The sequence below is a fragment of the Vidua chalybeata genome, chromosome 12 (genome assembly GCF_026979565.1).
Source record: "Vidua chalybeata isolate OUT-0048 chromosome 12, bVidCha1 merged haplotype, whole genome shotgun sequence".
Classification (NCBI taxonomy): Eukaryota; Metazoa; Chordata; class Aves; order Passeriformes; family Viduidae; genus Vidua; species Vidua chalybeata.
In genome coordinates this window covers 1,501,270-1,525,795 of record NC_071541.1, presented here as the reverse complement: position 1 = coordinate 1,525,795, position 24,526 = coordinate 1,501,270, and the positions used below count along the sequence as shown (strand labels likewise).

General features: G+C 50.2%; 1 protein-coding gene across 1 annotated transcript in view; it reads left to right on the top strand.

Moving 5' to 3' along the window:
- ITPR1 (inositol 1,4,5-trisphosphate receptor type 1) overlaps positions 1-24,526 on the top strand; it is a 159,785-nt gene that overhangs the window by 125,423 nt on the left and 9,836 nt on the right. The window contains exons 48-59 of the mRNA XM_053953544.1: positions 108-203; positions 654-776; positions 1,754-1,858; positions 2,770-2,962; positions 5,611-5,733; positions 8,449-8,624; positions 9,300-9,464; positions 11,347-11,542; positions 12,064-12,165; positions 14,121-14,260; positions 15,676-15,841; positions 16,866-17,026. Coding sequence (XP_053809519.1) covers positions 108-203; positions 654-776; positions 1,754-1,858; positions 2,770-2,962; positions 5,611-5,733; positions 8,449-8,624; positions 9,300-9,464; positions 11,347-11,542; positions 12,064-12,165; positions 14,121-14,260; positions 15,676-15,841; positions 16,866-17,026 — 1,746 coding nt within the window. The remainder of the gene's footprint in view (positions 1-107; positions 204-653; positions 777-1,753; positions 1,859-2,769; positions 2,963-5,610; positions 5,734-8,448; positions 8,625-9,299; positions 9,465-11,346; positions 11,543-12,063; positions 12,166-14,120; positions 14,261-15,675; positions 15,842-16,865; positions 17,027-24,526) is intronic.

Genomic DNA, 24,526 nt, shown 5'->3' with positions numbered 1-24,526 from the left:
GACCCGTGTCCCTGAAGCCCTCCTGGCAGCAGAGTGGTGCCACCCAGGCTGGGGACCCTCATTTTTTGGCTCCTGGCAGTGATTCCATTGCTTTTCCCTGCCCTCAGAACAACGCTTCCAAGCTGCTCCTGGCCATCATGGAGAGCAGGCACGACAGTGAGAACGCGGAGAGGATCCTCTACAACATGAGGCCCAAGGAGCTGGTGAGTCCTGGGCTCCCTCCCCGGCTCCTGACTCTTCACTTGCACAGGAGACAGAGAAGTGGCAATCCCTTGTGGCCCCAGAGCTGTCCAGTGAGCCCTAGCAGGGTTTTGGGGCTGGTTCATGAATGAACTGGTGAAAACTCAAGCAGGAGATGCGAAGCACAGCCCGAGCACCATTGACTCGTCCACAGGGCTGCGCTGGAGCCGGGCTCAGAACGTGACACAGGTGCAGAGAGGGTGGCCTGGAACACGTCACCTTCAGTTTGTTGAGGCAGTGGGCTGGGCTGAAGCTGAGTTCAGTTGATCCTGGGTGTTGGGAAACCCACTGAGCTCCCTTTGAATGTCCCTGCTGCGCTCCGTTCCCGTCCGGGGGAGCGCCGAGCGTGTGCTGCCCTCAGCAGCTTCCACCCTTTGCCTGAGCCTCCTCTCCTTGCCTGCCTCCTTCTCCAGGTGGAAGTGATCAAGAAGGCTTATCTGCAGGGAGAAGTGGAGTTTGAGGATGGAGAGAACGGGGAAGATGTCGCGGCGTCTCCCAGGAACGTGGGACACAACATTTATATCTTGGCTCATCAGGTAGAGTTTCCACCACGAGCCACAAACTGGGAAAAGCCAGAGTCTGCTTTTCCCTGGAACTGTTTTCATGGCTCATCTCTGAGGCAGGCTCACTGCACATACTCTTGTTATCAGAGCAAATCCTAATTTTAATCAGAAACAAAAATAGTATAATACAAGAAAATTTTGGGAATTTTCTTTTATCGTGGGAAGCAGGCAGGCTCTGGACTGAGTTCCTGAGGACACGTGGCTCAATTCTTGGCAGCACTGAGCAGCAGTGTATTATTTTTCAGCTGTATCAAAGGTTACTTTATACTCCCAAAGAAATTCTACTCACAGATCAATTAAAGTGTAATCAGAAATCTCGGTCCTTGCCACATTCTCTCTCTGCTGGAGCCAAGCAGAGCCATTGTCCTGATACAATGTGTATTTGAGAGGTAAAAAACCAAAGGGGAGAAAACTGTATCTAAATCTACTTAATATATTGGTGCTACATCTCTCACTGCATTAGAGACTTCTTGTTCCTCCAGCATCTGAGCAGACAGACCCTCACTGTGCTGCAGGGTGAATTTGGAGCATCCAGCAGCATTTTTGGAGCAGTGCTTTGTACATCTGCTGCTCAGTTGATGCAGATTTTTCTCTTTGTCCCTGCCTGGATCTTGGGTGATGGGCACACCTTTGGGTTAGGGTGGTGTAGAAGGACAGACCGAATGTGAATTTCTGTGGGATCAGAAAGATTCCAGGCAAAGGGTGGGAGAGGATGAGGAAAAGAGGAGTACAACACTGGCATTAAAAAAATACATATTTGAATCATTCTGACTTGCTCCCAAAATAGAGCTGCAGGGTGTCTGGTTGGAACAGAACAAGCCTTCTGTCAACTTTGCCCTTTCCTAGCAGCTGACTGCGTACTATTTCTTTTTTTATGCCAAAAATCAGAAATTTAATATCACAGAGAGACATCTGGTGTCTCCCACTCCCTGTGCATTCCTTTATTTTAGTTGGCTCGTCACAACAAAGAGCTGCAGAACATGCTGAAGCCAGGGGGTCAGATCGAGGGGGACGAGGCGCTGGAGTTCTACGCCAAGCACACGGCGCAGATCGAGGTAGGGAACCCCAGGGCTGAGCACGGGGAGGGCAGCCCTGGGGGCATTTTCATGGTGCTGCCATGGCTCTGCCTGCCTGTGTGTGGACTGTTGTCTCTGGTACAGAGCATACAGGGAGAGTTATTTATTTAATTCCCTGGCAGTGGCAGGGGGGAGCTATTCCTGAGCTGTCATGTGTGGGCTCGGGGATGGAGCTGAGCAGAGCTCTCTTGGCAGCAGGAAGTGTGGCTTCGCTTCTGTTACATTTTGGCCGGTGCTGTTGCTGAATCCAGAAAGTTTGTGATAGCTTTTTGCCACTCTTTCTGGATTCAAATGACAGTTTGGCCTCATGTGCCATCTTAGAGCTTTGTAAAAGTAAAATGTTCACAGATAACTGAGATTTCCTGGAGGAGCTGGGGCTGCCCCTGGATCCCTGGCAGTGTCCCAGGTTGGACACTGGGGCTTGGGGGACAGTGGGAGGTGTCCCTGCTGTGGCAAGGGTGGCACTGGGTGGGCTTTAAGGTCCTTCCAATCCAAACCAGTCCATGGTTCTGTGACTTCCCAAAACTCTCTTAAAAGCAATACAGGTATCACTGTTATCCCTTGTACTTGCCCAAATTTGGCAACGTTCTTGAATTGGGCCACCACATTGCTCTGAACTGCATCCCAGCTTTGATGTGACATTCTCTGGGCCCCGTGGAAATCCCAGCTAAGACCAGTACAGCCAGGATAAGACCACAGCATAGAAATTACAATTCTGGAGCTGAATGTAGCCCTGCTCTGAAAGGTAAATCAAATGAAATCTGTGTCGAGCTGCTGTTCTTTGGAAGCGCGTCTGCATGTAGCTGGTTTGAAAGGGAGAGCAAAGCAGGCAGAAAACCAAGAAATAAAAGCATTTAGAAGTGGGAAGGACTGATGAGGCTGCTGTGCAGATTGTCAGGTCGGACCGCACCATGGAGCAGATCGTGTTCCCCGTGCCCAGCATCTGCGAGTTCCTCACCAAGGAGTCCAAGCTGCGCATCTACTACACCACGGAGAGGGACGAGCAGGGCAGCAAGATCAACGACTTCTTCCTCAAGTCTGAGGACCTCTTCAATGAGATGAACTGGCAGAAGAAACTGCGAGGTGGGTCAGTGCTGCTCCACGTGGGGCGGAGCGCTCACGTGGGGATTTTGGGGTTTGAAACCTTGGCTGGGCAGCAGGTGGTTCCCCAGCGTGGCAGCAAGCCCGATAATGGTGTGCCAGAGCTGCTCCCCTGCAGGTGGCAGCTGCTGGGATAAAGGCAGGCTGAATGCTGGAGCAACAGGGACCCTCTGGAGGGGAGCCAGGGCAGGGTGGGAAGGAGCAGCACAGGTCGTCCTTTCTGAGATCCAGCAGGAAGGAACGAATGTGTGGAGGTGTAGCTGAGATGAGGAGAAAGGGGAGGACCCAGCTGAAGAGAGCAGTGGCCTGTGCTGGATGCAGAGGGAGTAAGGCAGGGGAATGCAGCAAGGTTGGACTTGGTGATTGTAAAAGCCTTTTCCAACCATAACGATGCTGTGGACTTAGGGCATCTCTAGGAATGGAGATGTTTTAAGAACAAGTTAAAGATGGATTTCTGAGTAATTGTAAAGTAGAATTCATCCTTTTTTGGCAAGTAGACTGGCTGACAGGTTGATAAGTCCCTTCCATCCCTGTGATGCTAAAATGTCTGAACACAGGTGTTTTCAAGCACTGATTTTCCCTCTGAGGTTCCCACTGGCAGCTGGGAAATCCCTCAAAAATGGTACTTTAATTCACACAGTGCCACCATGTCCCCCAGTAAACCTTCTTGCTGAATACTTTTGTTCTGCTGAAGGCTGAATGTGCAGCTGGGGCTCAGTGGGCAGTGCTGAGATCTGACCAGCAGTGACCCTGTGAAAGGGGAGATAAGGCAGCTCCCTCCTGCTGGACTCAGCCCCTGCCCTCTGATAGCACTGCTGCTCCCCTGCCCTGCATCAGCTCCACTCCAGCTTTTAGTGCAAGAGCAGGACTGGTCTGGAACCCCCTCTTGGGGCAGGTGTGGGACTGCTTCCAAAAATCACAGAGCTCTGCAAAGAATGCAGGAGTGTGACATCATAAACAAATTGCAACTTCAACAGCATCCATATATTCTGTTTTGGTTTTTTTTGTTTTTGTTGTTTGAGTCACTTTGTCTTCGAGGCTGTCTCCAAGCAAGCTGTAAAAGCATCCATCATTAACAACAGAGCACAAATTAGCCAAGATCCACCTGCAGAAGTGGAGAATATTTCTTCTTTTTCCTTTAAAAACCTGGAATCATTTATTCTGTCTCTAATGTCCAGGTCTTGCCTGGCCTCTGGGTGATTTTTTTTTTGCGTTTGCAGAGTTGTTTCTCACATTTTCAGTAGTTTGTGTTGGAGCTGTGACCTCTGGCAGTGCTGTGTGTGCTCACGTGATGCCAGTTAGAGTCTATTCAACCCTCCAAAAGACTTCTAAAATAAAGACCTGTGTGCTTCTCCCTTCAGCTCATGGTGCTGGCCCATAATCTGAGCACCAGAAATCTCTTAATTGTTAATTAAGAACAGAAATGAGCTGCCAAAGCCTGGCAGATGCATCACACAGACAGAGAGTCAGTGTCCATCACCAAAGGAAGGTTTAAAGTTAAGCCTGGACCTTTATAATCACCCTTACATAATGCCATATAAATTAATTAAACCTGGCTGCACATTCTTCCAGTTAAAAGGAAATAGAAAACATTGAGATATTGTGGAATTCTTTACCCCTTTGTTAGCTGGGGGTGTTAGAGGAGGGGATTTTCTGGAGCAAGGTGGTGGCTGCTGCAAGGCTCAGAACTGCTGCATGTCATAAATTGCCCTTCAGCCCAAAGTCTGCATTTTCAGCTTGCTCCTCAATTTTACTGAGAGCTTTTTCTTTGCTCCCTGATACCTAAACAAGCTGTCTCCTTCCACCAGTACTTTCCCTCTTTTTAGTGGATTTTTTTCACTACTCTAGATTTCAGGAGGACACAATTTGCTGTGCAGTAAGCCTGCAGGAGCTAAAATCAGGGGGATTTTGCCAGGATGCAGAGGGAATTACTGCAAGGCAGCTTTCATGGGGTTCACGACCACTTCAGCAAAGGAATCTTTCTGCTTTCTGCCTCTTGGTTCTGGCTGCAGGGATTATTAGAATTAGGAGTCCTTTTGAGAAGTATTTCTGGGTAACATTAAGGATTTAAATGTGCTGTTGGATTGTACATGGAGCTCTGTGCAGATGTGCTGAGTCCTTTGCCCCCAGGGCAGAGGGAAGGCCAAGGAGCTTCACCCCCTGCTTGTTCTGGGGCTATTTTGGGCTGTTCTCAGCAGAAAATGGATTTGCAGGTGGCACTGTGTGGTGCAGGTGAGCTGCTGGCAGCAGCAGAACACAGAGGGATGGGGCTGCAGCTCGTTTTCCCCCTCCAAATTGCTCTTGGTGTGACTCTGAGTACAAAGTATATTTTTAGGGAAGGCCTCAAGTGCTTGATCTCTGCAGTTTCACAGCTTGTTCTCGTGCTGCTGCACCATGTTTGAAACAGGGATCCTTTGCCTTAAAACACTATCTAGGAAACTTGAAGTGCCCCCCAAGATGAAGGATAATTAAATAAACCTCAGAATAAGCCATGAATATTATTACTTTTGATGCTGTGCTTTTGGGCAAACTGGAAACAAACTTGTTTTAGTGGTGATTTTTTTTTTTTATAGGCACCTCTTATTTTTACTCAACTCTCCATTAAAAAGAAATCATTTTCTCTCTTTCAGCTCAGCCTTTCCTGTACTGGTGTGCTCGGAACATGTCCTTCTGGAGCAGCATTTCCTTTAACCTGGCTGTGCTCATGAACCTGCTCGTGGCATTTTTCTACCCATTCAAGGGAATCCGAGGAGGTACTGATATTTAACCTAAAAAGCCACGTGAACAAATAAGGTGTAATGAGCCAAATTCTGCTCTCCCCACCCGTGTCTGTGCACCGCTGTTTGCATCAGTGGCGGTAGGAGAACAGAGTCTGGCTTTTTACATTGCCTTGTTTTAAATTGTGCTGTTCTCTTACTCTTTCTTGAGGCACTTTTAAGGAAAATATAGAGCCATGCTTTTTCCTAGGGGAAAAAATTACCTGACATAAACATCCACCTTTAATTGCTTGACTGTTCTACTTCAGTTTAAAGTCCTGTAATTAAGGATTGAGCTAAAAATAGGCGAAATGTTGAATGCGTTGTTTTCCTTGAGCTTGCAGTTTATTAATGGCATTTTCCACACACTTTTCCTGGTGCTCCAGGAGGCCTCTGAGTGCTGGGGGTGGGTGACATTATCCTGCCTTGGCAGGGGGGCAGTGAGCAGCAGGAATCCGTGGAGGATGAGGGAGAGGAGCCCATTGGCAGCACTGCCTGCCCCAGGGGTGTGGGGAGCAGAGGATCCCCACGGGGAGCAGGGTGCCACGTTCCCACCTCGAATTTTGGGATAGCACCGTGGGATTGAGCAGTGGCAGGTCCGTGGTGGCTCTCAGAGGCAGCTCAGTGAGCTCTGAGCAGATCCAGCCTCTCCCCAGGGCTGCAGCCCCGGGGAATCCGCAGGGATGTTCTCAGCAGTGTCACGTGCATCGCTTGCAGAACGATGTGAATGTCTGGGTAGGAGCTTTTTCCTTGGGTGCATCCTGAAAAAGCCTGTCAGAGGGATGTTTTAGACCAAATTCCAGAGCTCCTGAGAGGGGGAACAAAACACTTTTACCTTCTGCCATCAGGACCGCCAGGCTGTGGCTGCAGCTGCTGCTCCTCAGTGTCACACCCAGTGTCAGCAGAGTGGGGACAGCTCAGATCCTGGCTGGAGGGTTCTAAGGAGCCCAAAGAGCAACTGAATTTCTGTCTCTAGTTGCAAAGATCCCAAGTTAAAAGCTCTGAATTTATGGCTGCCAGGAAAGCTGCTGGTTAAATGAGTTCCCTGAGATTACAAACTGCAAGACTGTGGGGGGAATTGTTTGGCATTTTGAAGATGCCCTACCCTACATATTCGAAATTCTTTATTTATCAGGTAACATTTTGATAAAAGCTCTTCCTCTCCTAGTTGGAAACCAAAAAGTAAAATAAATAAATACATGTGTATCTTATATTTAGCTTAAAAAAAAAAAAAAAACCACTCTTCCAAACAGACTGTTTGGGGGAAGTTGTCAGTGTCTTGAATTGCTCAGACACGGTGAACTGAGCAGCTGACGAGCATCTGACAGTAGCAGAAGCTGTAAAACTTCTGACTTGAGGAGCAGAAACAAAACTGGAAGCCTGGAATTCGGTACTGGAATGGTGAGAATTCCAGAGACAGGCAGCACTTCCTGCTGGCTGCGTGTTCCTCCTGCCTGTGGCTGTGCAGGGAGTCCCCGTGCTCCCAGCAAGGCTTTGGGGTCAGGCTGGGTGCAGCAGTTGAGCAGTGACCACCCTTAGCTCCGTGTGCCAGGACAGGGATGCTGCTGCCAGCCTCCCTGCCCTGGGAGGGCCCTGCTCTGCCCTGAGGTGGCACAGCTGGGTCCCGTGAGGTCCTGGCAGTGCCCTCCTGGTGCTGCTGGGCAGCCTTGGGGTTCTGGGCTGGGCCCAGGTGGGTGTTCCAGGCAGCACCCGAGGACCTCACTCACTCCAGGTGTTTCTCCAGGCCTGCTGGGAGCTGCTGCAACTCCTGAAAGCAAATATACTCCCAATAAATCTTTTTTAGATTTTAGATAAGCCGTTCCTAAATGAGCTGCTGCACATTTCCTCTGTCCCTCCCCGTGCTGTTGCTTGTTCCCACCCAGTGACTCCATTCCCAGCTCTGCACCTTGTGCTGTGTGACAGCTCCAGGAGCCCAAACAGGCAGCCAAAACAGCTGTTCAACTTTATGCTTATTAACTTTTAATTTCCATCCATCCTCTTCTGTCTTTATTCATCTGCAGTGATTTGGAACAAGATTAAATGGCTGCTCGTGGTAGTCAGATGAGAGTAATATTTCCTAAGCTGCCTGAATTTGGGAGCAGGGGGAGAAAGCCCTGAGAGAGGATCTTGCCAGTCAGACACAAGTTCTGTGAGAATGTGCTTGCAGAAGGGCTGCAGAGTGCTGTGAAATTTGGGGGATCTTGCTTTTTTGTCGGTTGAGGAACCAGTTGCTTGAAGACAAAAAAATTTAAGTCAGCTTTGAGAAAGAGGTGTCTCACATTTTGCGTAAATCGGAGTGTTTTGGGCTGGATCTTTTTTATGGCTCTTTCAGGGAAGTGTATTTTTAGCTGCACGGGCTCAGTGTTGTGTAAGCAGCCAGTCTCAGGGGACAGTCTAAATAGACCCAGAAATAGCCAGAGGTGCCAAAAATGGGAGCGAGGGTCTGACCTAAAGCACATCAGGGGGAGTGTCCTCACCTGCCCAGGCACTGCCTCTGCACAGCAGCAGGGGCTGCAAAGGGCCCTCAGCACTCAGGTGTGAGCACCAAAATGAAGATGCTGTAGCACTTACACCTGCAGGATGATTTAGGAGCGAGCTGGTGATTAAAGCCTGCTGGAGGCTGCGGGCTGGGTGATGCTCCAGCAAGGAACAAATGGCACTGGGCTGCTCGGTTTGGTTGTGCAGGAATGGCTCTGTTTTGCCTCTGCCCAGGCACGCTGGAGCCCCACTTGTCTGGCTTGCTGTGGACAGCCATGCTCATCTCCCTGGCCATCGTCATCGCCCTGCCCAAGCCCCACGGCATCCGGGCCCTGATCGCCTCCACCATCCTGCGGCTCATCTTCTCCGTGGGCTTGCAGCCCACCTTGTTCCTTCTGGGAGCGTTCAATGTAAGAACCCAGGGGGCTTTCCTGACCTCCTCTTGCCCCCTGTGTAAGGGTTCCTTAGCTGGGTGTGAAGACGTGGAGCAGAAGTAGCCTGGGACACGGTGGTGGGACTGGTGGGAGGAGTAATTCCCTCCTTGGGCTGCTCCTCACGGGGGTGCTCTGAGTTGTTCCTTTAATCCTGCTTCCCCCGGGCTGCCAGACAGAGCTCTGAGGTTTTGCTCAGTGTAGGAACAGCTCCAACCTCAGACAGGCATGGGGAGGAGTCTGTGACCTAAAGCACGAGGTTATTCACCCAAAGTGCCTCGGTTTTTGTGGGGTTGTGTGAGGCTCACTAAATGATGCGTTGTGAGTCTGATGGGGAGCAGCTGGGGGAGCTGGGAAGGGGCTGAGCCTGGAGAAAAGGAGCTCAGGGGGGACCTTGTGGCTCTGCACAGCTCCTGCCAGGAGGGGACAGCCAGGGGGAGTCAGGCTCTGCTCCCAGGGACAGGGAGAGGAGGAGAGGGAACGGCCTCAGGCTGGGCTGGGGAGGCTCAGGGTGGACACCAGCAGGAATTTCTTCATGAAAGGTGGTCAGGCCTTGGCAGGGATTGCCCAGCAAGATGCCAAGCTACCTCCAGCTTGAAAAAACAGTCTCTTTTCCCTGCTATTGTATCTAATTTATGGTTGATCTTTCCTTAGGTTTGTAATAAAATCATTTTCCTGATGAGTTTCGTGGGTAACTGCGGAACCTTCACGCGAGGATACAAGGCCATGATCATGGACGTGGAGTTCCTCTACCACCTGCTGTACCTGCTGATCTGTGCCCTGGGGCTCTTCGTGCACGAGTTCTTTTACAGCCTCTTGGTGGGTGTTTGCTTGGCCCTCAGAACATCTTCTGCTCTGTTTGTGAAGTCCCATCTTGGGCGTATCCAGGAAAATTTCTGCTTTTCTGCTGGGAAACCGTTGAACAGACACTGGGAAGAGCCACAGACTGGGGCTTTTCTTTAGTTACTGTGGGAGACAGCAGGACTCCTGCCACATCCCTTCTGCTGCTGGGTGACTTCTTGCACAGACAGACAGGGAGAGGACATGGGGGGATGGTTTTAAACCAAAATAAGAGAGGTTTAGATGAGATTTGAGGAAGAAATTCTTCCCTCTGAGGGTGGGCAGCCTTGGCACAGGGTGCTCAGAGCAGCTGTGGGTGTCCCTGGATCCCTGGCAGTGCCCAAGGCCAGGCTGGACAGGGCTGGGAGCAGCCTGGGACAGTGAAGGTGTCCCTGCCCATGGGGTAGAATGAGAGGGGCTGTGATGCTTTGCTGGGTTATCATCAATAACTCTAACACAGTGTCTGTGCTTTCTGAGCAGTGGGGTGACTTTGGAGTGTCCCCATGGCTCTGTCCAGGCTCCAGCCCTCAGGGATGGACAGGGATCCTGGCACACGTGTTCCCTCTGTCTGGGGTGGGATTCACCTTGCACAGCACAATGCTTCTAGAATAACACTGAAGCAGTGGTGGTGGAGGTGTGTCACTGTTGAAGCAAAGCTGAAATCCCATTCAGAACAGGCTGTCTTTGTGGCTCTGATCGGTGTTTGCCACATCCTCTGGTACCTGAGCTGGTTATTTGCTGTGTTCATGGAGGTCCAGTTTAACAAATACCTGTCCTGTGATCCACCAGCATAGCCACAACCTGCCTGGGCTCTGCTGTGGGTTGTCCCAGACCCAGTGAAAAATGAAGGAAGCATCAGCAGAGAAATCTAACCACAGATTTTGGGGGAAAAGCATTGCTTATTTAACGAAATGCTCAATAAATTAAGTTTTAAAGAAAACAGCAAATTGAAGTGAGCTGTTTGGAGGCTGTGAGGGGGTAGATAATACTACAAAAACCAGCTAGCAGTCTGTGCTGGCAGCTTGGTGTGTGTCTAGCACTGAGGGGCTGCTGCAGAGGAGGGCACAGCTGCCTCAGCTCCTGCTGCTCCTGGGGCATGGCCCAGGGCACGGTGGCACAGTGCTGCTGGTGTGACACCGTCGAGCAGGACGGGAACAGAGAGCTCCAGATCAGGAGGCAAAGAAAATGAGCTCTGATTTATTGCAAATGTACCACTCTATACATAGAGAACATCGTGCAGACTAATTTCATTGGTCTTAGAGTAAAAACATCTCACACCATTGGTGGGCAGTAAATGATGCACAGGCATAACATATCTATAAACAGTGTGAATAACAAGGTAGATTAGAGAATTATTTATTCAAATGTATTTCAAATGTACCACTGATTTATTTCAAATGTACCACTCTATACATAGAGAACATCGTGCAGACTAATTTCATTGGTCTTAGAGTAAAAACACCCCACACCATTGGTGTGCAGTGAATGATGCACAGGCAGAACATATCTATAAACAGTGTGAATAACAAGGTAGATTAGAGAATTATTTATTCAAATGTATTTCAAATGTACCACTGATTTATTTCAAATGTACCACTCTATATATAGAGAACATCGAGAAGATGAATTTCATTGGTCTTAGAGTAAAAACACCCCACACCATTGGTGTGGAGTGAATGATGCACAGTGACAGAACATATCTATAAACAATGTGAATAACAAGAGAGATTAGAGAATTATTTACATTCTTTCCCAACTGCTTCCCAGGCTCTCGCCTGGTTAGAAAACCTTTCTCTTTCTCTCTGACTGAGCTGAGAATACCCACGCTGGTGCTCCATGTGCTGTTGTTGGCTGTCCCCAGCTCTTTGACCTGGTGTACCGGGAGGAGACGCTGCTCAACGTCATCAAGAGCGTCACCCGCAACGGGCGCTCCATCATCCTGACGGCCGTGCTGGCCCTTATCCTGGTCTACCTGTTCTCCATCGTGGGCTACCTCTTCTTCAAGGATGACTTCATCCTGGAGGTGGACAAGCTCCCCAACGAGACCCTGCTGCCAGGTCAGTGCCAGCAGCTCGTTGCAGGGTTGTGTTGCAGAGATAACGGGCTCTTGTTCCCCAGGGCATGGACAGGACACAGGGAAAGGGCTCCAGCTCTGCCAGGGGAGGCTCAGGTTGGACAGCAGGAGGAATTTCTCCATGGAAAAGGGTGCTCAGGCCTTGGAAGGGGCTGCCCAGGGAGGTTTGGAGTGCCCATCCCTGGAGGTGTCCAGGGGCGTGGCACTGAGTGCTCTGGGCTGGGGACAAAGTGGGGCATCAGCCACTAAGTGAAGAATCTTGAAGGTCTATTCCAACCTCAGTGAATCTGGGATTCTGTGAAATAAAAATGCTTTTGTGGTTGAATTGAAAGCCATGGAATGTGTAAATTGGAAAGTAACTGTGCACTGCTGAAATCTCTAGGGTAAGATACTGCTCTGAATGCCTTGTAATTGCACACTGAGTATGATGGGGAGCCCTAATACCCGAGGAGTCACCTTGCAAGGTGTTGAAGCATCCTTTGATGCAGCATTTTGTGGTTTCAGATCGCACAGAGCCAGGTGAGACCATGACTGGCGAGTTCCTCTACTCAGACGTGTGCAAGGCTGGGAGCAGTGACAACTGCTCCTCCATCATTCCCTCCGACCGTAAGTACCTCTCTGGGATTCCTAACTCACACCCTGAGTTTTCACTCTTTTTTTTTAGTTAATCACCTTCAATTAAAAGAACTCCTTTAGAAAATCCTATGCAATAAATTTGAGAACAAAGCTATCACGAGATTAACTTGAAATAGGATTAATTTAGGCCAGCAGCACAAATAACATCTGTTACATGAAGTGACTAAAGCAGAGAAACTTACAACTAAACCAGACTTCATAAAACACTGCCATACTCTTTAATTTTCTGCATCAATTGCAGAAGGAAGAGATGCAGTTTGCGTCTTTGCAAAGTTTATTATTTTAAAACATGAGGCTATTAAATGTGATCTCAGAGGATAATGCCCTGTGAAATATGGTTTATTGGCAGCGTTGTTCTATCTCAAACTAAGGAAACTGTTTTAATATCATGGCAGGAAGTGCTCGGTGGATTAAGTAGACGAGGGTAGGTTTGGGGGGTTTGGAGATCAAGAAAGTGAGATATTACCTGGGTATTGAAATATTCCAGTTTTATTTCTAGAAAATGTAATTTCCATGTGGGAGATTTATGGTGCTGGCTGGGAGGGGCAGACAGAACATCCCAGTTTCTCTGGGAAGGGTGGCTCTTGCACGGCCATCAAAGGTCAGTGATGGCCACCAGCCCCTGCTCACAGGAGGAGAGGGCTCTGCTTTGCTCAGGGGTCCTCTCTGAGACAGTAAAATTCAGCCTTGCTGCAGGAAAAGCTGCTTCTTTCAGCTCCTTCTCTCTGGCTGCAGGAAGGAAACCTCAGGGATGTTTTTGTATCACAAATAACCAGCCCAGTGCCAGGGTCTTGTGTGGTCAGGGGTGCTCATGGTGCCCCATATTTGGCCACTGCTGTGGGGTTTTGGTTACCTCAGGGCTGCACAGGGACTGGGGCCTCTCCAGGGCTGGCTGTGGGAAGGTGGGATCTGCTCATGAGCATTTTTGTGATGAAATGAAAGCCGTGAGATGTTTAATGGGTACAGGGGGGGGCGTGTGAGGTTAGGGAGTGGATTTTAGCAGCTCTGCAAGCGAAGCAGTGAAGTTGGAGCCTTGAGCCGAGCGAAGAGGAGGTCAGAAGAGGTGTGCTGTTTCCACAAGCACTGATCTTTTAGCCATTTGAAAGCTCCGAGTGGAAGTTGCCATTTTGAGTGCAGCCCAAAGGCTGTGCAATCTGTCAGGCACCAGGGGAGAGTGGAAGAGGCAACACTTTGTCCTCTGAGCTGTCAAAAAGCTCGGGTTCTGTATAAACAGGCATCTGGTGAGCTGAGCTGTGCATGCGAGCAGGGAGGGAAAGAGATTGCACCCAGGCACAGGCAGCAGTTCAGGCACAAAAGAAAACTGGTGGTGGGGAGAGGAGGGCAGCGAGGAGATCTGCTCCCAGGGTGGCTCTGGAGAGGCTCCAGGGAAGGCCATGGGATGAGGAGGGGTCTGGAGCATCTCCCTTATGGGGAGAGACTGTTCAGGGCCTGTTTAGTCCAAGGAAGACAGAGAGGGGATCCCATCAATCCATACAATATCCCTAGGGAGTGTCAGAGGATGGCTTCAGACCCTTCCCAGTGGTTGCCAGTGATAGGACAAGGAGCAGTGGCCATTAACTAAAACAGGTTCTGCCTCAGCATGAGGAAGAGCTGCTGTCCATGGAGGGAGCAGAGCCCTGGAGCAGCTGCCCAGGGAATCATGGAGTGTCTCTGGGGCCATCCCAAACCCACCTGGCCGTGTCCCTGCTCCAGGTGACCCTGCCTGGGCAGGGGTTGGGTGGGTGATCTGCAGAGGTCCCCCCAGCCCACACTGTCCTGTGATTATTTGGGGAATGAACCTACAGGGATTTGCAGCACAGGCTGGCAGTCTGAGGGGGGGAGAGAGCACACCCAGCAAAGAATGGAGAGGAGGATTTAGAGCTAATCTTGGCTGTGAAACGTGTCTTTGCTTGCTGTGTTCCCAGAGCTGCTCACTGAGGAGATGGAGGAAGAGAACAAGGAGCATACGTGCGAGACGCTGCTGATGTGCATTGTTACTGTTCTGAGTCACGGGCTCAGGAGCGGGGGTGGAGTAGGTGATGTGCTCAGGAAACCTTCCAAAGAGGTAAATTACCACTGGCTGGGGGTGGAGGAGTGCTGCTGAGCAGGGCTGGGATCTGCTCTGCTGGGGAGGGTGTGTGTGCACTGCTCCAGACATGCAGAGGGACGCTCTGCTGCTGGGGTGACATCCCTGGGGGCCGCACTGAGCACCAGCCACTCCTCCCAGGCTTTCAGAGCTGTGGGATGGCCAGAGTGGGCCCAGAAGAGCAGGGATGGGGGAGCCAAGAGGCTGAGCTGGGAGCTGAGGAGCTGAAGGAAGGAGATGAGTTCAGATCAGTGAGGGAGGAGCGTGAGGTGGCTCAGGAAAATGCTGTGGTGGCTGGCGGGTGCCAGTGGCACCAGCTTTTGTGGGAGCATCCCTAGGGAGAGCTAACGTGTCAAATGGGAGGGAAGGAAGGACAGGGACCAGGCTGGGCTGGTGGGAGTGTGGGGGAGGAAGGATGATGTGGTTTGGAGCTGCCAGCAGAGTGAGGACCAGGCTAAGCAGCAGGAATTTTCCATAACACCCCTCTGGCTCCCTGTCTGACTGCTGTTTAAGCTTTTGTGTCCATCATTTAGGAAGAAATTGTTCCCTGGCAGGGTGGGCAGCCCTGGCACAGGTGCCCAGAGCAGCTGGGGCTGCCCCTGGATCCCTGGCAGTGCCCAAGGCCAGGCTGGACAGGGCTGGGAGCAGCTGGGACAGTGGGAGGTGTCCCTGCCATGGCAGGGGTGGCACTGGGTGGGATTTAAGGTCCCTTCCCACCCTTTTACCATTCTGTGGTGGTTCTGTGATCTGAGGCTCAGGCTGTCACTCCCAAAGCCACATAGGGAGCCATGCTTTTCTGTTTTACCTGACATTTCAAAGCTTTTTTCTAAAACTTAGCCGTCAAAGTTACTTAATTCTTAATAATAAGTTTGGCACTTGACTGGTAGGATGATTGTGAAAATGGGGGTTGGATATTTTGCATATTCAGGCCTGTGATAAATGTGGAATCTGTACTCAAAAGTCCAGCTTACATGGCTGTTAAATGCAATTAATGGTATTAAATTCCAGTAAAAAACTTAATGGTCCACACTGATCCTCTGTTGATATACTGCAGATTAATATTAGGGTATCATTTGGAAGGGCTTCAGGGAGGGGAGAGAACAAATTCGTGTGGGAGAGAAGAGTTTTTTTTCTCTTGTGAAAGTGAGAGAAGTCCAAAATCTTGGACACAGGAAGAGCAGCTCTGCAGAGATCCCACAGTGGCAGCTGACTAACTTGGCTTTTCTTTCAGTGATTTTTGCATTTTAGTTTCATTTAATGTTTTGAATTGTGAGCTCCCCTTGGAGAGCATCAGCAGTGGAGAATCTCGGGCAAAGGGGTGTGGGGCAGGGTGGTAATGAGGCTGAGATGTGCACCTAACTGGGCTGTTAATAATTCCAAAATGTTTCTTGCAGGAACCTCTCTTTGCTGCTAGAGTGATCTATGATCTGTTGTTCTTCTTCATGGTCATCATCATTGTCCTGAACCTGATCTTTGGGGTGATCATTGACACTTTTGCTGATTTAAGGAGTGAAAAACAGAAGAAAGAAGAAATTTTAAAAACAACTTGCTTTATCTGTGGTAAGTGTGGAGACACACTTAAGAGGAAGGGGTTACTCTGGGTAAGCCAGGGATAGCTGCAAGCTCAGAGGAAAAAAGCCTTGAATTGCTGGCTGTTCCTCCTTGCATTCCTCAGCCAGTTCATGTTCCTGGGCACCACGTGCACTGCAGCTTGGCAGCAGGACCAGATGGGGAATGCTCAGGATACCATTTTTCCTCAAGACTTCAGTTCTTGCTTCTCCTCTGCCTCGAAGAACAGTTTCCTATGGGAACAGGAGAGATTTTTATGAGCAGTCATTTCTTCCAAGCGTGCCTGTGGAAGCTTTTCCCACCAGGAGGTTGGGAGTGGAGGTGCTGTGGTTGACTGACATGGTCCTGCCATGTTGCATAACACACAGCCTGACGGGATAACCTTTGGAAATTTGCTGCAGAGCAAACATTGCTTTTGCTATCAGTTTGCCCAAAAATAGGAGATGTGTTATGAAATCCAACAAACTGCTTGCTACAGGGTTGTTGCCTTTTTTAACCAATTTTATTCTGTTATGTATAATAAATATAAGCAGTACTCGTTACACTTTACTCTTTCTCTTCCTTCTCTTCCTCCTCTTTTTCTTCTTCTCTTTCTCATCTGGTCTTTTTTTCTTCTCTTTCTTTTCTTTTTCCCTTCTCTTCTCTCCCTTCTCCTCTTCTCTCCCTTCTCCTCTTCTCTCCCTTCTCCTCTTCTCTCCCTTCTCCTCTTCTCTCCCTTCTCCTCTTCTCTCCCTTCTCCTCTTCTCTCCCTTCTCCTCTTCTCTCCCTTCTCCTCTTCTCTCCCTTCTCCTCTTCTCTCCCTTCTCTTCTCTCCTCTCCCTTCTCTTCTCTCCCTTCTCTTCTCCCTCCTCTTCCTGGGTGTTTGTCACGTTTTATCCTGATACTCAGTGTCCACTCCAGAATGACTGTGACTTGCAGAAGTGCAGCAGACTTTAGAAATCAGTTTTGTCCTCAAGCTGATTTTCCTGGTCCCCAGCTGGCAAACACTCAGGGTTCTCCCTGTGTCCTCTCGCAGGTTTGGAGAGAGATAAGTTTGACAACAAGACAGTCACCTTTGAAGAGCACATTAAGGAAGAGCACAACATGTGGCACTATTTGTGCTTTATTGTCTTAGTGAAAGTCAAAGATTCCACAGAATACACAGGACCAGAGAGTTACGTGGCAGAAATGATCAAGGTGAGTTTGGAGTTTTGATTTTTTTTTTCCTAGATTAGATCAATCCCAGTGGAATATTTGGTACAGTGCTCTGTATAGCATTTAATTTATTTTGTAAATGTACCTGGGACTTCCCAGCCTCCAGAGCCCTCTGTGTGTGTGCTGGAGTAGGTGACAGTGAGTGGTGACAGCCAGGTACTCCCCGTGGCTTGGATCAGGAGAACAGAAGCTGTTCTGCCTTAAATTCACATTTAAGGAGAGTATTTTCAAGCTGGTGGAAGTATCTGAAGCACAACCAACAGGTTATAACTTGTCCTGGTATAAATATCTCCAACTGACTTGTAGGATTTGTTGTCATATGATTTGAGCCTATTATTGTGAAAAACTACAATTAATGTCTACTCAATTGGAAGGGCTTTTAATGAGAGAATTAAAAGCCTCATCTCTGCCAAGCTGCAGGTTCAGAGCTCCTGGAATTACATCCGAAGCCCAGTCACTAATTTGTGTCTTCTGGCTGGGGAGCAAAAGCTGTTTGATTTATAGAATTTCAGTGTGATTTCTTTAGAGAAGAACACTTTGCTGCCTCCCCTCCCAGCACATCTGTGAGGTGCCACCTTCCTGGGGGTGGCTCTGTAAATCCCCCCGAGCCCTCTCCGAGGTCAAACGTGTTATTTTGGGGTCACCAAAGTGCCTGTCCTGCTTCTGGATTTCTACCTCAGTAATGAGGGCTTAAAGAGACCTTGTGAGCAGTCACCTGATGGAGGATTAGCACAGTGAGATAACCAAGTGCATCACTGCTGCTTTCCAGTCTGGCTGATTATTTTGCTCCCTTCCTTTATCCCCCCGCAGCACGCATGACTTCAGGGGGGAAGCACTGCACTTCTGAAGGGTTTTTGCTTCTAAAAGACAATTTTGTGTTGTGCTTTTGCTTCTAAAGGATGGTTTTGTGCTGTGTTTTTGTTGTTGTTAAAACCAGTTTAAAGAAAGTTTCAGTTGGCAACCAATTCATTATTTCAGATGAACGGTTCGAATTAGATAAGAAGCAAAAATTAGTCACTGAATATGTTTGCATGAAGCACAAAAACTGGAGAACCTTTATGAGAATTCCCATTCATTAAGTGTCAGCAAGGGCTAATTACTGTGTGTGGATGGGAGTAGGGATAAATTATGCATAGCCAGAGTGTCTCATGCAGATGCAATTTTATGTAACCATGTGCTCTAGGTAGAGCTTTGGAGTGTGTCTGTAGTTGGTGGGGTTTTGCATTTCATGAGCCAGTTTTAAATGAAGATCTAAGAGCAGGTCTCAGTGAGGGCTGATGAATGTGGGGTGTAACTGCAGGAGTGTGGAACAGGCAGGAAATGTGGATTTCACCTCAGTGCTCTGTCACCACCCTGCCCCAGGCTCAGGCTGCTGTGCCCTGACTCTGGATTCCTCTGCAGTCCAAGTATTCTGAGGAGCCATTTGGCAAAGTTTACTCTGAAAATCAATTTCTTCCCAGTGTCCTTTAACATTAGAACTTCCTTTTCTGCCCTAAAATCTGGGTGTAAAACATGATGAATCTGTTTCTCTACCAGACCTGTTTTAAATGCTGCTGTAGGAGCCAGAAGTGGGGTTTTTTTTTCCTGTTTAAGGCATTTTTAGGGATTATTTGGGTGGGGCCTGGTTCATCTGTTCCCCAAGCTTTAAAAAAGCTCTGTTCCCCAAGCTTTCTGTGTTCATAGAATCCCAGATTGGTTTGGGTCAGAGGGGCCTTAAATCCCACCCAGTGCCACCCCTGCCGTGGCAGGGACACCTCCCAACTGTCCCAGGCTGCTCCAACCTGGCCTTGGGCACTTCCAGAGATGGGGACTCCCCAACCTCTCAGGGCACAATCCCATGAATGCAGAGGGACAGACCAAGGACAGCTTTAAATTAAATTAATTCCATGAGTGCCAAGGCAGAGATTCACTGTGGAGGTGCTGCCTTCTCGTTCCTGTGGCAGCCACCAGCCTCTCCTGGGAAGCCTCCTTGGGGCATGGCTGGCTTTTAAAGGGATTTTCCTCCCGTATTTCAGACTGAAGGTGGCACTGTAACATCTTGGATAGTGACAAGAGATGGGGCACGTCCTCCCCGGGCTGTGCGTGGGACCAGCGTTCAGCTGCTGCTTGTACCCATTTTTAGGAGTTGGGGTAGGAAGCATCATGTGCTCCAAGTCCCACTGTGGTGGCAGAACACACCTCAAACGTTTCACCTGTGCTCTGACTCCCAGCAAAATACTGGTTCAGAAAACTCTTGGATTTCTGCCCCTCGGTAAATGAAAGAAAAAAAAAAAATTAAGAAAATACAGTTTTAAAAAATTGCCTTTGCCATTTAGTGTTTGTGGGTTGTTCTGACGCTACAGAACAGTAAAGAAAAGAAAAATAAAGAATTTAGGACACTTAAATTATATCCACTGACAGTTTGTGAGCTGCTTCCAGTGCTGCTTGTACAGTGCTTTAAAGATATTTTAAGCATTGTGGTATCAAAAGAATCCTAGACAATTTCATTTATGCAGTTAGTGAATATTCAGGCACTTTTAAGAGTGATCTTGCATTTTGATGCTTTCTTGTCTAAAAATAATGTGTGTAGAAAGGCAGTTTTGAGGATTCCCACTGTATTGGGTATGGCAGAGCTGGATCTGGCCCATAGCATTCATCCTGCACCCTTCACGATCCTGGCCCCACATTAAAAGAAATTGTAGCCTTGAAAATCAATTATTAACTACAATTCCTTGGTGAATTTTGTATTTCTTCACAGACAGAAACTCACTAAGTTCAAACGCATCACGAGGAAAGAAGTCAACAGGTACACTTGGAAACAGAGTTGAGTTTAGGGCACTGAGGACTGATCAAAAAATCAACATTAAAAAAAACCCAGCAGTGATCTGACCTCAGCAGCTGGGCTAGTGGGAGCTGTCCCTGCCCAATGAGATGAGCTTTAACCCAAACCAGTCTGGGATTCTGTAAAGTAAAATCTATTAAACTGTTCTGACAGTGCTGCTGTGACTCTCACTCCCTCCCATAGCCCTGTTCTGGGACCACTCTGGGGCTGTTGGTGGCTCTGGGATCTGGACTGGTTTGGTTGAGCCCCATGCAGGGCCAGGCTGCCCTGGGCTTGTAGCTGCAGGTCCAGGCTGCTGATAGGGGCTGGAATTCCTCCCGCTGTAAACAGGGATAATGTTCCCTTTCATCAGCGAGGGGAGCGTGTGCCTGCTGCCACAGCTGATGTAAAACTCGGGGTATCTCAGGAATCCTCGCTGGGAATCGCTGCAGATGCTCAGGGGATGGGCTGGGGGAAGCTGAGGCTGTGCACACCCCACTGCTGCCCTGAGCCACCCTGCCCTGGCGGCCTCGTGGGTGCCAGGAGATGGCAAATGCATTTCAGCAGCCTGGCATGGAGCAGCTGCCCTTGGCAGTGCATCCCTGAGCCACCGCCTTAATATCAGTGGAATGGCTCCGACAGTGCTGTGGATGTGAGGAAACATCTCTCTGAGCAGAGATGATCTTCAGCTCCTGGTGTTTGTGCAGCTCTCCTGGCTGGAGCAGGGATGTGTCCGCCCCATCCTGCACAGGGGCACTGCAGAGAGAGGGGCTGGGTCCGTGCTCGGAGCAGGGTTCATGGGGAAGGATGCTGAGGGTGCCTCCCGTGATTCCCAGGAACAAAAGCCCCGGTTCCGGAGGCTCTGCAGTCACCAGGAAGATCAGGTGATGTCTGAATAACACCCTGTGTGTGGGAGGTGGGGGGATCCACTTATCGCCTTGGCCAGACATTGACATCCACACCCAAATGACTCATGTGAACTCCGTGCAACTCCCTGCAGATTAGTTCATTTAAATGTCTTATCTTCCCATCCTGGCTTGAGAATTCCTCCTGGAGTTCTGTCCTTTGCCTGCAGTTGCTGTGGCAGCCTGGGCAGCACAGCAGCCCTGCCAGCTCAGCTGTCACCGGGGCCTTGGCAGGGCTCTGCCACAGCCAGCTGTGTGCAGGCATTTAGAATATGTAAAAGCTCTCACTCTGCAGCTCGGTAAGGAGAAAACCACACAGGCACCCGGGGTTTGTGTGCATTCCTAAGCAGTCTGCAGGCAGCTGCATGGGCTGTCACAGCACAGACAAATATTTGCATGCCCGACTCCTGCATCCCCTGCTCTGCCCCTCGAGCAGCGTGGGCACGAGCCACGGCCGTCAGGGGCTGTGCATGCAGATGTGCTCAGTAAAAAATAGAGGCTGCTTTGGAAAAGTTGTTAGCAGGGAGCTTCCTAACTAGCTCCTGCAGTTCCCCCCTGTTTTGAATCCAAGCAGGATCTGTGTCATTACCAACCTTTATTACAGAAATGAGGCAGAGGTGCCACAGTTGCCCAAGCTCCCATGATCGAGGGCACTGAGTTCCAAATCTGGATTGTGTTGTCATTGAAAAGGAACCATTTACAAATAGGAGTGATGGCACAGGTATCCTTAAAGGAATTTGGAATAGAAATGAAGGCTATAGATTTCCCTTTGTACCTTAGCTAACCTCTGTGTACAATCTTGGGGGTTTACGTATATTACTGGGCTTTTTCCTTGGTGTCCTGAGCTCTGTCCTGTAAAGGAAAGCATTTCTGATTCTGGGCTTGAGTGACTGCTGCCAAGGCACAGCCTCCTGATAAGTGAAGACGAGATTCCATCAGTGTCAGGCTTTTAAATTGCATCCTTTCAGAAGTGCAAGTGTGACTTGAAGCCTTTCCCAAGGAGTCACCCAGCAAGGACAGTCACCGTGCTCTGAAACCCAGCAGGAACGTGGCATTCACCAGTGGTGATGGCTTTGAGGAGTGGCCGTGTCCCAGGTTCTCCATGAAACCCAGCTCAGCTGGAGATGGCCAAGACTGGCTTTGCACTGCAGCACCCCCAGGAATGACAAGGGGCAGTCCATGATACTTCCAACCCAAAGCATTCCAAAAGGCCCTTAATGATTCCAGCACTGGTGAAAGACATCTGTACGTGAAATTACAGCCTGAGAAAGTGTTGGAAACGTGGTTATGTTCATCTGTCATTTGTGCCTGGAAATCCTGTACTTCAGGCAGAGTCAAATAGGAGAGATTTGTCACATCAATATTGAGCAAACCAGCTGCAGACACAGGAGCGAGCAGCCCGTGCAAATGACTGGGTTACAGATGAGGAAATTGGGGTTTTGGGGCTACCAGTCACCGTGATACTGATGCAGGCTGGGAGAGGAGGAGGAGGAGGAAGACCATGGAGGTCAGGATGTGACCTGGAGCTGACAGTGCTTTGTTTGGTGGTAACTTCCCAACAAGCTGCATCTTGAGATAGCTGGCCCAGAGTTAGCCAATATAATTACAGGGTTAAAGAAGAAATCATGGCAGAGGCTTGGAAGAGCCCAGAGTGTTTGGCAGCAGGCCCTGGGCTGCTGGAAACACTGTGTCATAGGCACGGGCTGAGCTTTGTGCTCACGCAGGGCAGGAACTTGTTCCACCCTTGGTGCAAACCAGGAGCTGCACTGGGAAAAAGGAATGGTCAACCTCATCTTCCCAGGGTGCCCAGAGCAGCTGTGGCTTCCCCATCCCTGGCAGTGCCCAGGGCCAGGCTGGACAGGGCGTGGAGCAGCCTGGGACAGTGGAAGGTGTCCCTGCCCATGGTAGGGGGTGGAACAAGATGAGCTTTAAGATCCCTTCCAACCCAACCCATTCTGGGATTCTCTGGAGTGTCTGAGCTGGCTGCCCCGTGGTGTGGGCTGCAGGAAACCCTCCTGCTGCTGGCAGTAACCCCACATGGCCCAGTGCTTGATCTTCCCTGATACAGCACCTGGTGTCCATGCTGGGAATCTCGGGCTGGCATCCCAGCTGACCAGGTGAAGGTTTCCCTTGGGCTGAGCGTGTGTGTGAGCAAGGCCTGGGTGGATGAAAGCAGAAGGAAAGGCTTCGGGCCAGCTCTGGGATGTTTGCATAACGTGCTGGCTTTGGGTGGATCCCAAGCAGCTGCCAGGGTGGGTGCCGTGTCCTGCTCCTGGAGCAGCGCCAGTGCCCTGGCAGAGGGGGAAGGCTCCTGCCTGGCAACCGTGGGGTGAGGCGCTGGGAACACAAACTGCTGGGACCAGAGAGCCCCGTGGGGCCGAGTGTGCCGAGGAGGTGGCCCAGGGCTGGGGCGAGGCCGGCCCTGAGTCACCGCCCTGACCCCGCGGGCGCTCGGACGGACGCTTGTGCAAGAGGATGTGGTGACAGCAGCCACTGCCACCAGCTGTGGAGCTCAGCCTCTGCTGGGGAATTGCTTGTCCTGCCCAGCTGTGGAGGCGTAACGTGCCCTACTTCAGTGGCATCACGACAGCCCGGGGGAGGTTGGTGTGGAGAGATGGCCCTGTCGTGTCGGGAGGCTGGACGTGGCCTTCAGGAACCCCGTCCCACGCAGTCCATCGGGCTGGGTGGTGCCTGGCTGGGCTCCAGCGAGTCACCCACAGCAGAGCTGTCTCAGGGTGTAGGGCCACGCTCATCCCCAACCTCTGGGAATGGTGTCTGTGTTCCGGGTTCCCTGCTCTGCGCCAGCCCAAGCGCCACTTGGGTATTTAACAGAGACAAGGAGGTTATTGCACCCTAAACCTTGTGTTGTCAGCCTCCTGTGGGACAGCACGGGGCGTGTGAGGAGGTGAGAATCTTCTGAGTGTGGAGAGGGGGAGACACCATCAAGTGCTGCTTTTTATGGAGGGGAGAAGTGCAGCTCGGTGTGGAAGAAGTGATGGTGAGCCCTTTGCAGCAGAGAGAGAACCTGATGTGGGGATTTTTCCAGGAAGCTCAAGAAAGACCCAAGAGGAGTCCCATCTCACCACAAACAAACAGATGCGTTTTCAGAGTGCTTCACAGAGCTCTTTTGTAGCTGTGTGGGTCTGATTTTTAACTTCCCATGACAGAAACTGAAATTTGCTGCTGCTGCCTTTCCCTGCTTGTGTTCAAGAAACAACTGGACGTGGCACTCAGTGCCCTGGGCTGGGTGACAAGGTGGGGATGGGGCACAGCTTGGACTTGGTGATCTTGGAGGTTTTTCCAAGCAAAATAATTCCGTGGTTCTGTAAATGATGCTGCTGGGCAGGCCTTTGATGGCAGCTGTAGGGATTTATTTTGGAGAGGGTTGAATTGGCCCTTCAGCACCCTGTAACGCTGAGGCACAGGCTCCATGGGGACCCAGGAGGAGCAGAGCTGATGCCTCTCCTGGCACAGCTCGTGCTGAGGTCACCTCTCAGCCTTTTCTCAGAACCAACTCTTCGGCAGAAGCCGGGAGGAGCCGGCGCTTCTCAGAATGAATGGCGTGTGCAGCTTCCTCTGCCTTTCCAGCAGGGATGGTCAGCACCCTCCCCCCCGTGGGTGAGACTCGCTGGTGCTTGCCTTACAACAGGGACTTTTCCAACTTTACCTAGAAAAGAGCTGCAACCCGAAACCCAGCCCTTGTGGTCAGCCACCTTCCGGCGGCGGCTGCGCTCGCTCCGGCTGCTGAGCACGGCGGCTGTGCCCGTGCTGGGAGTG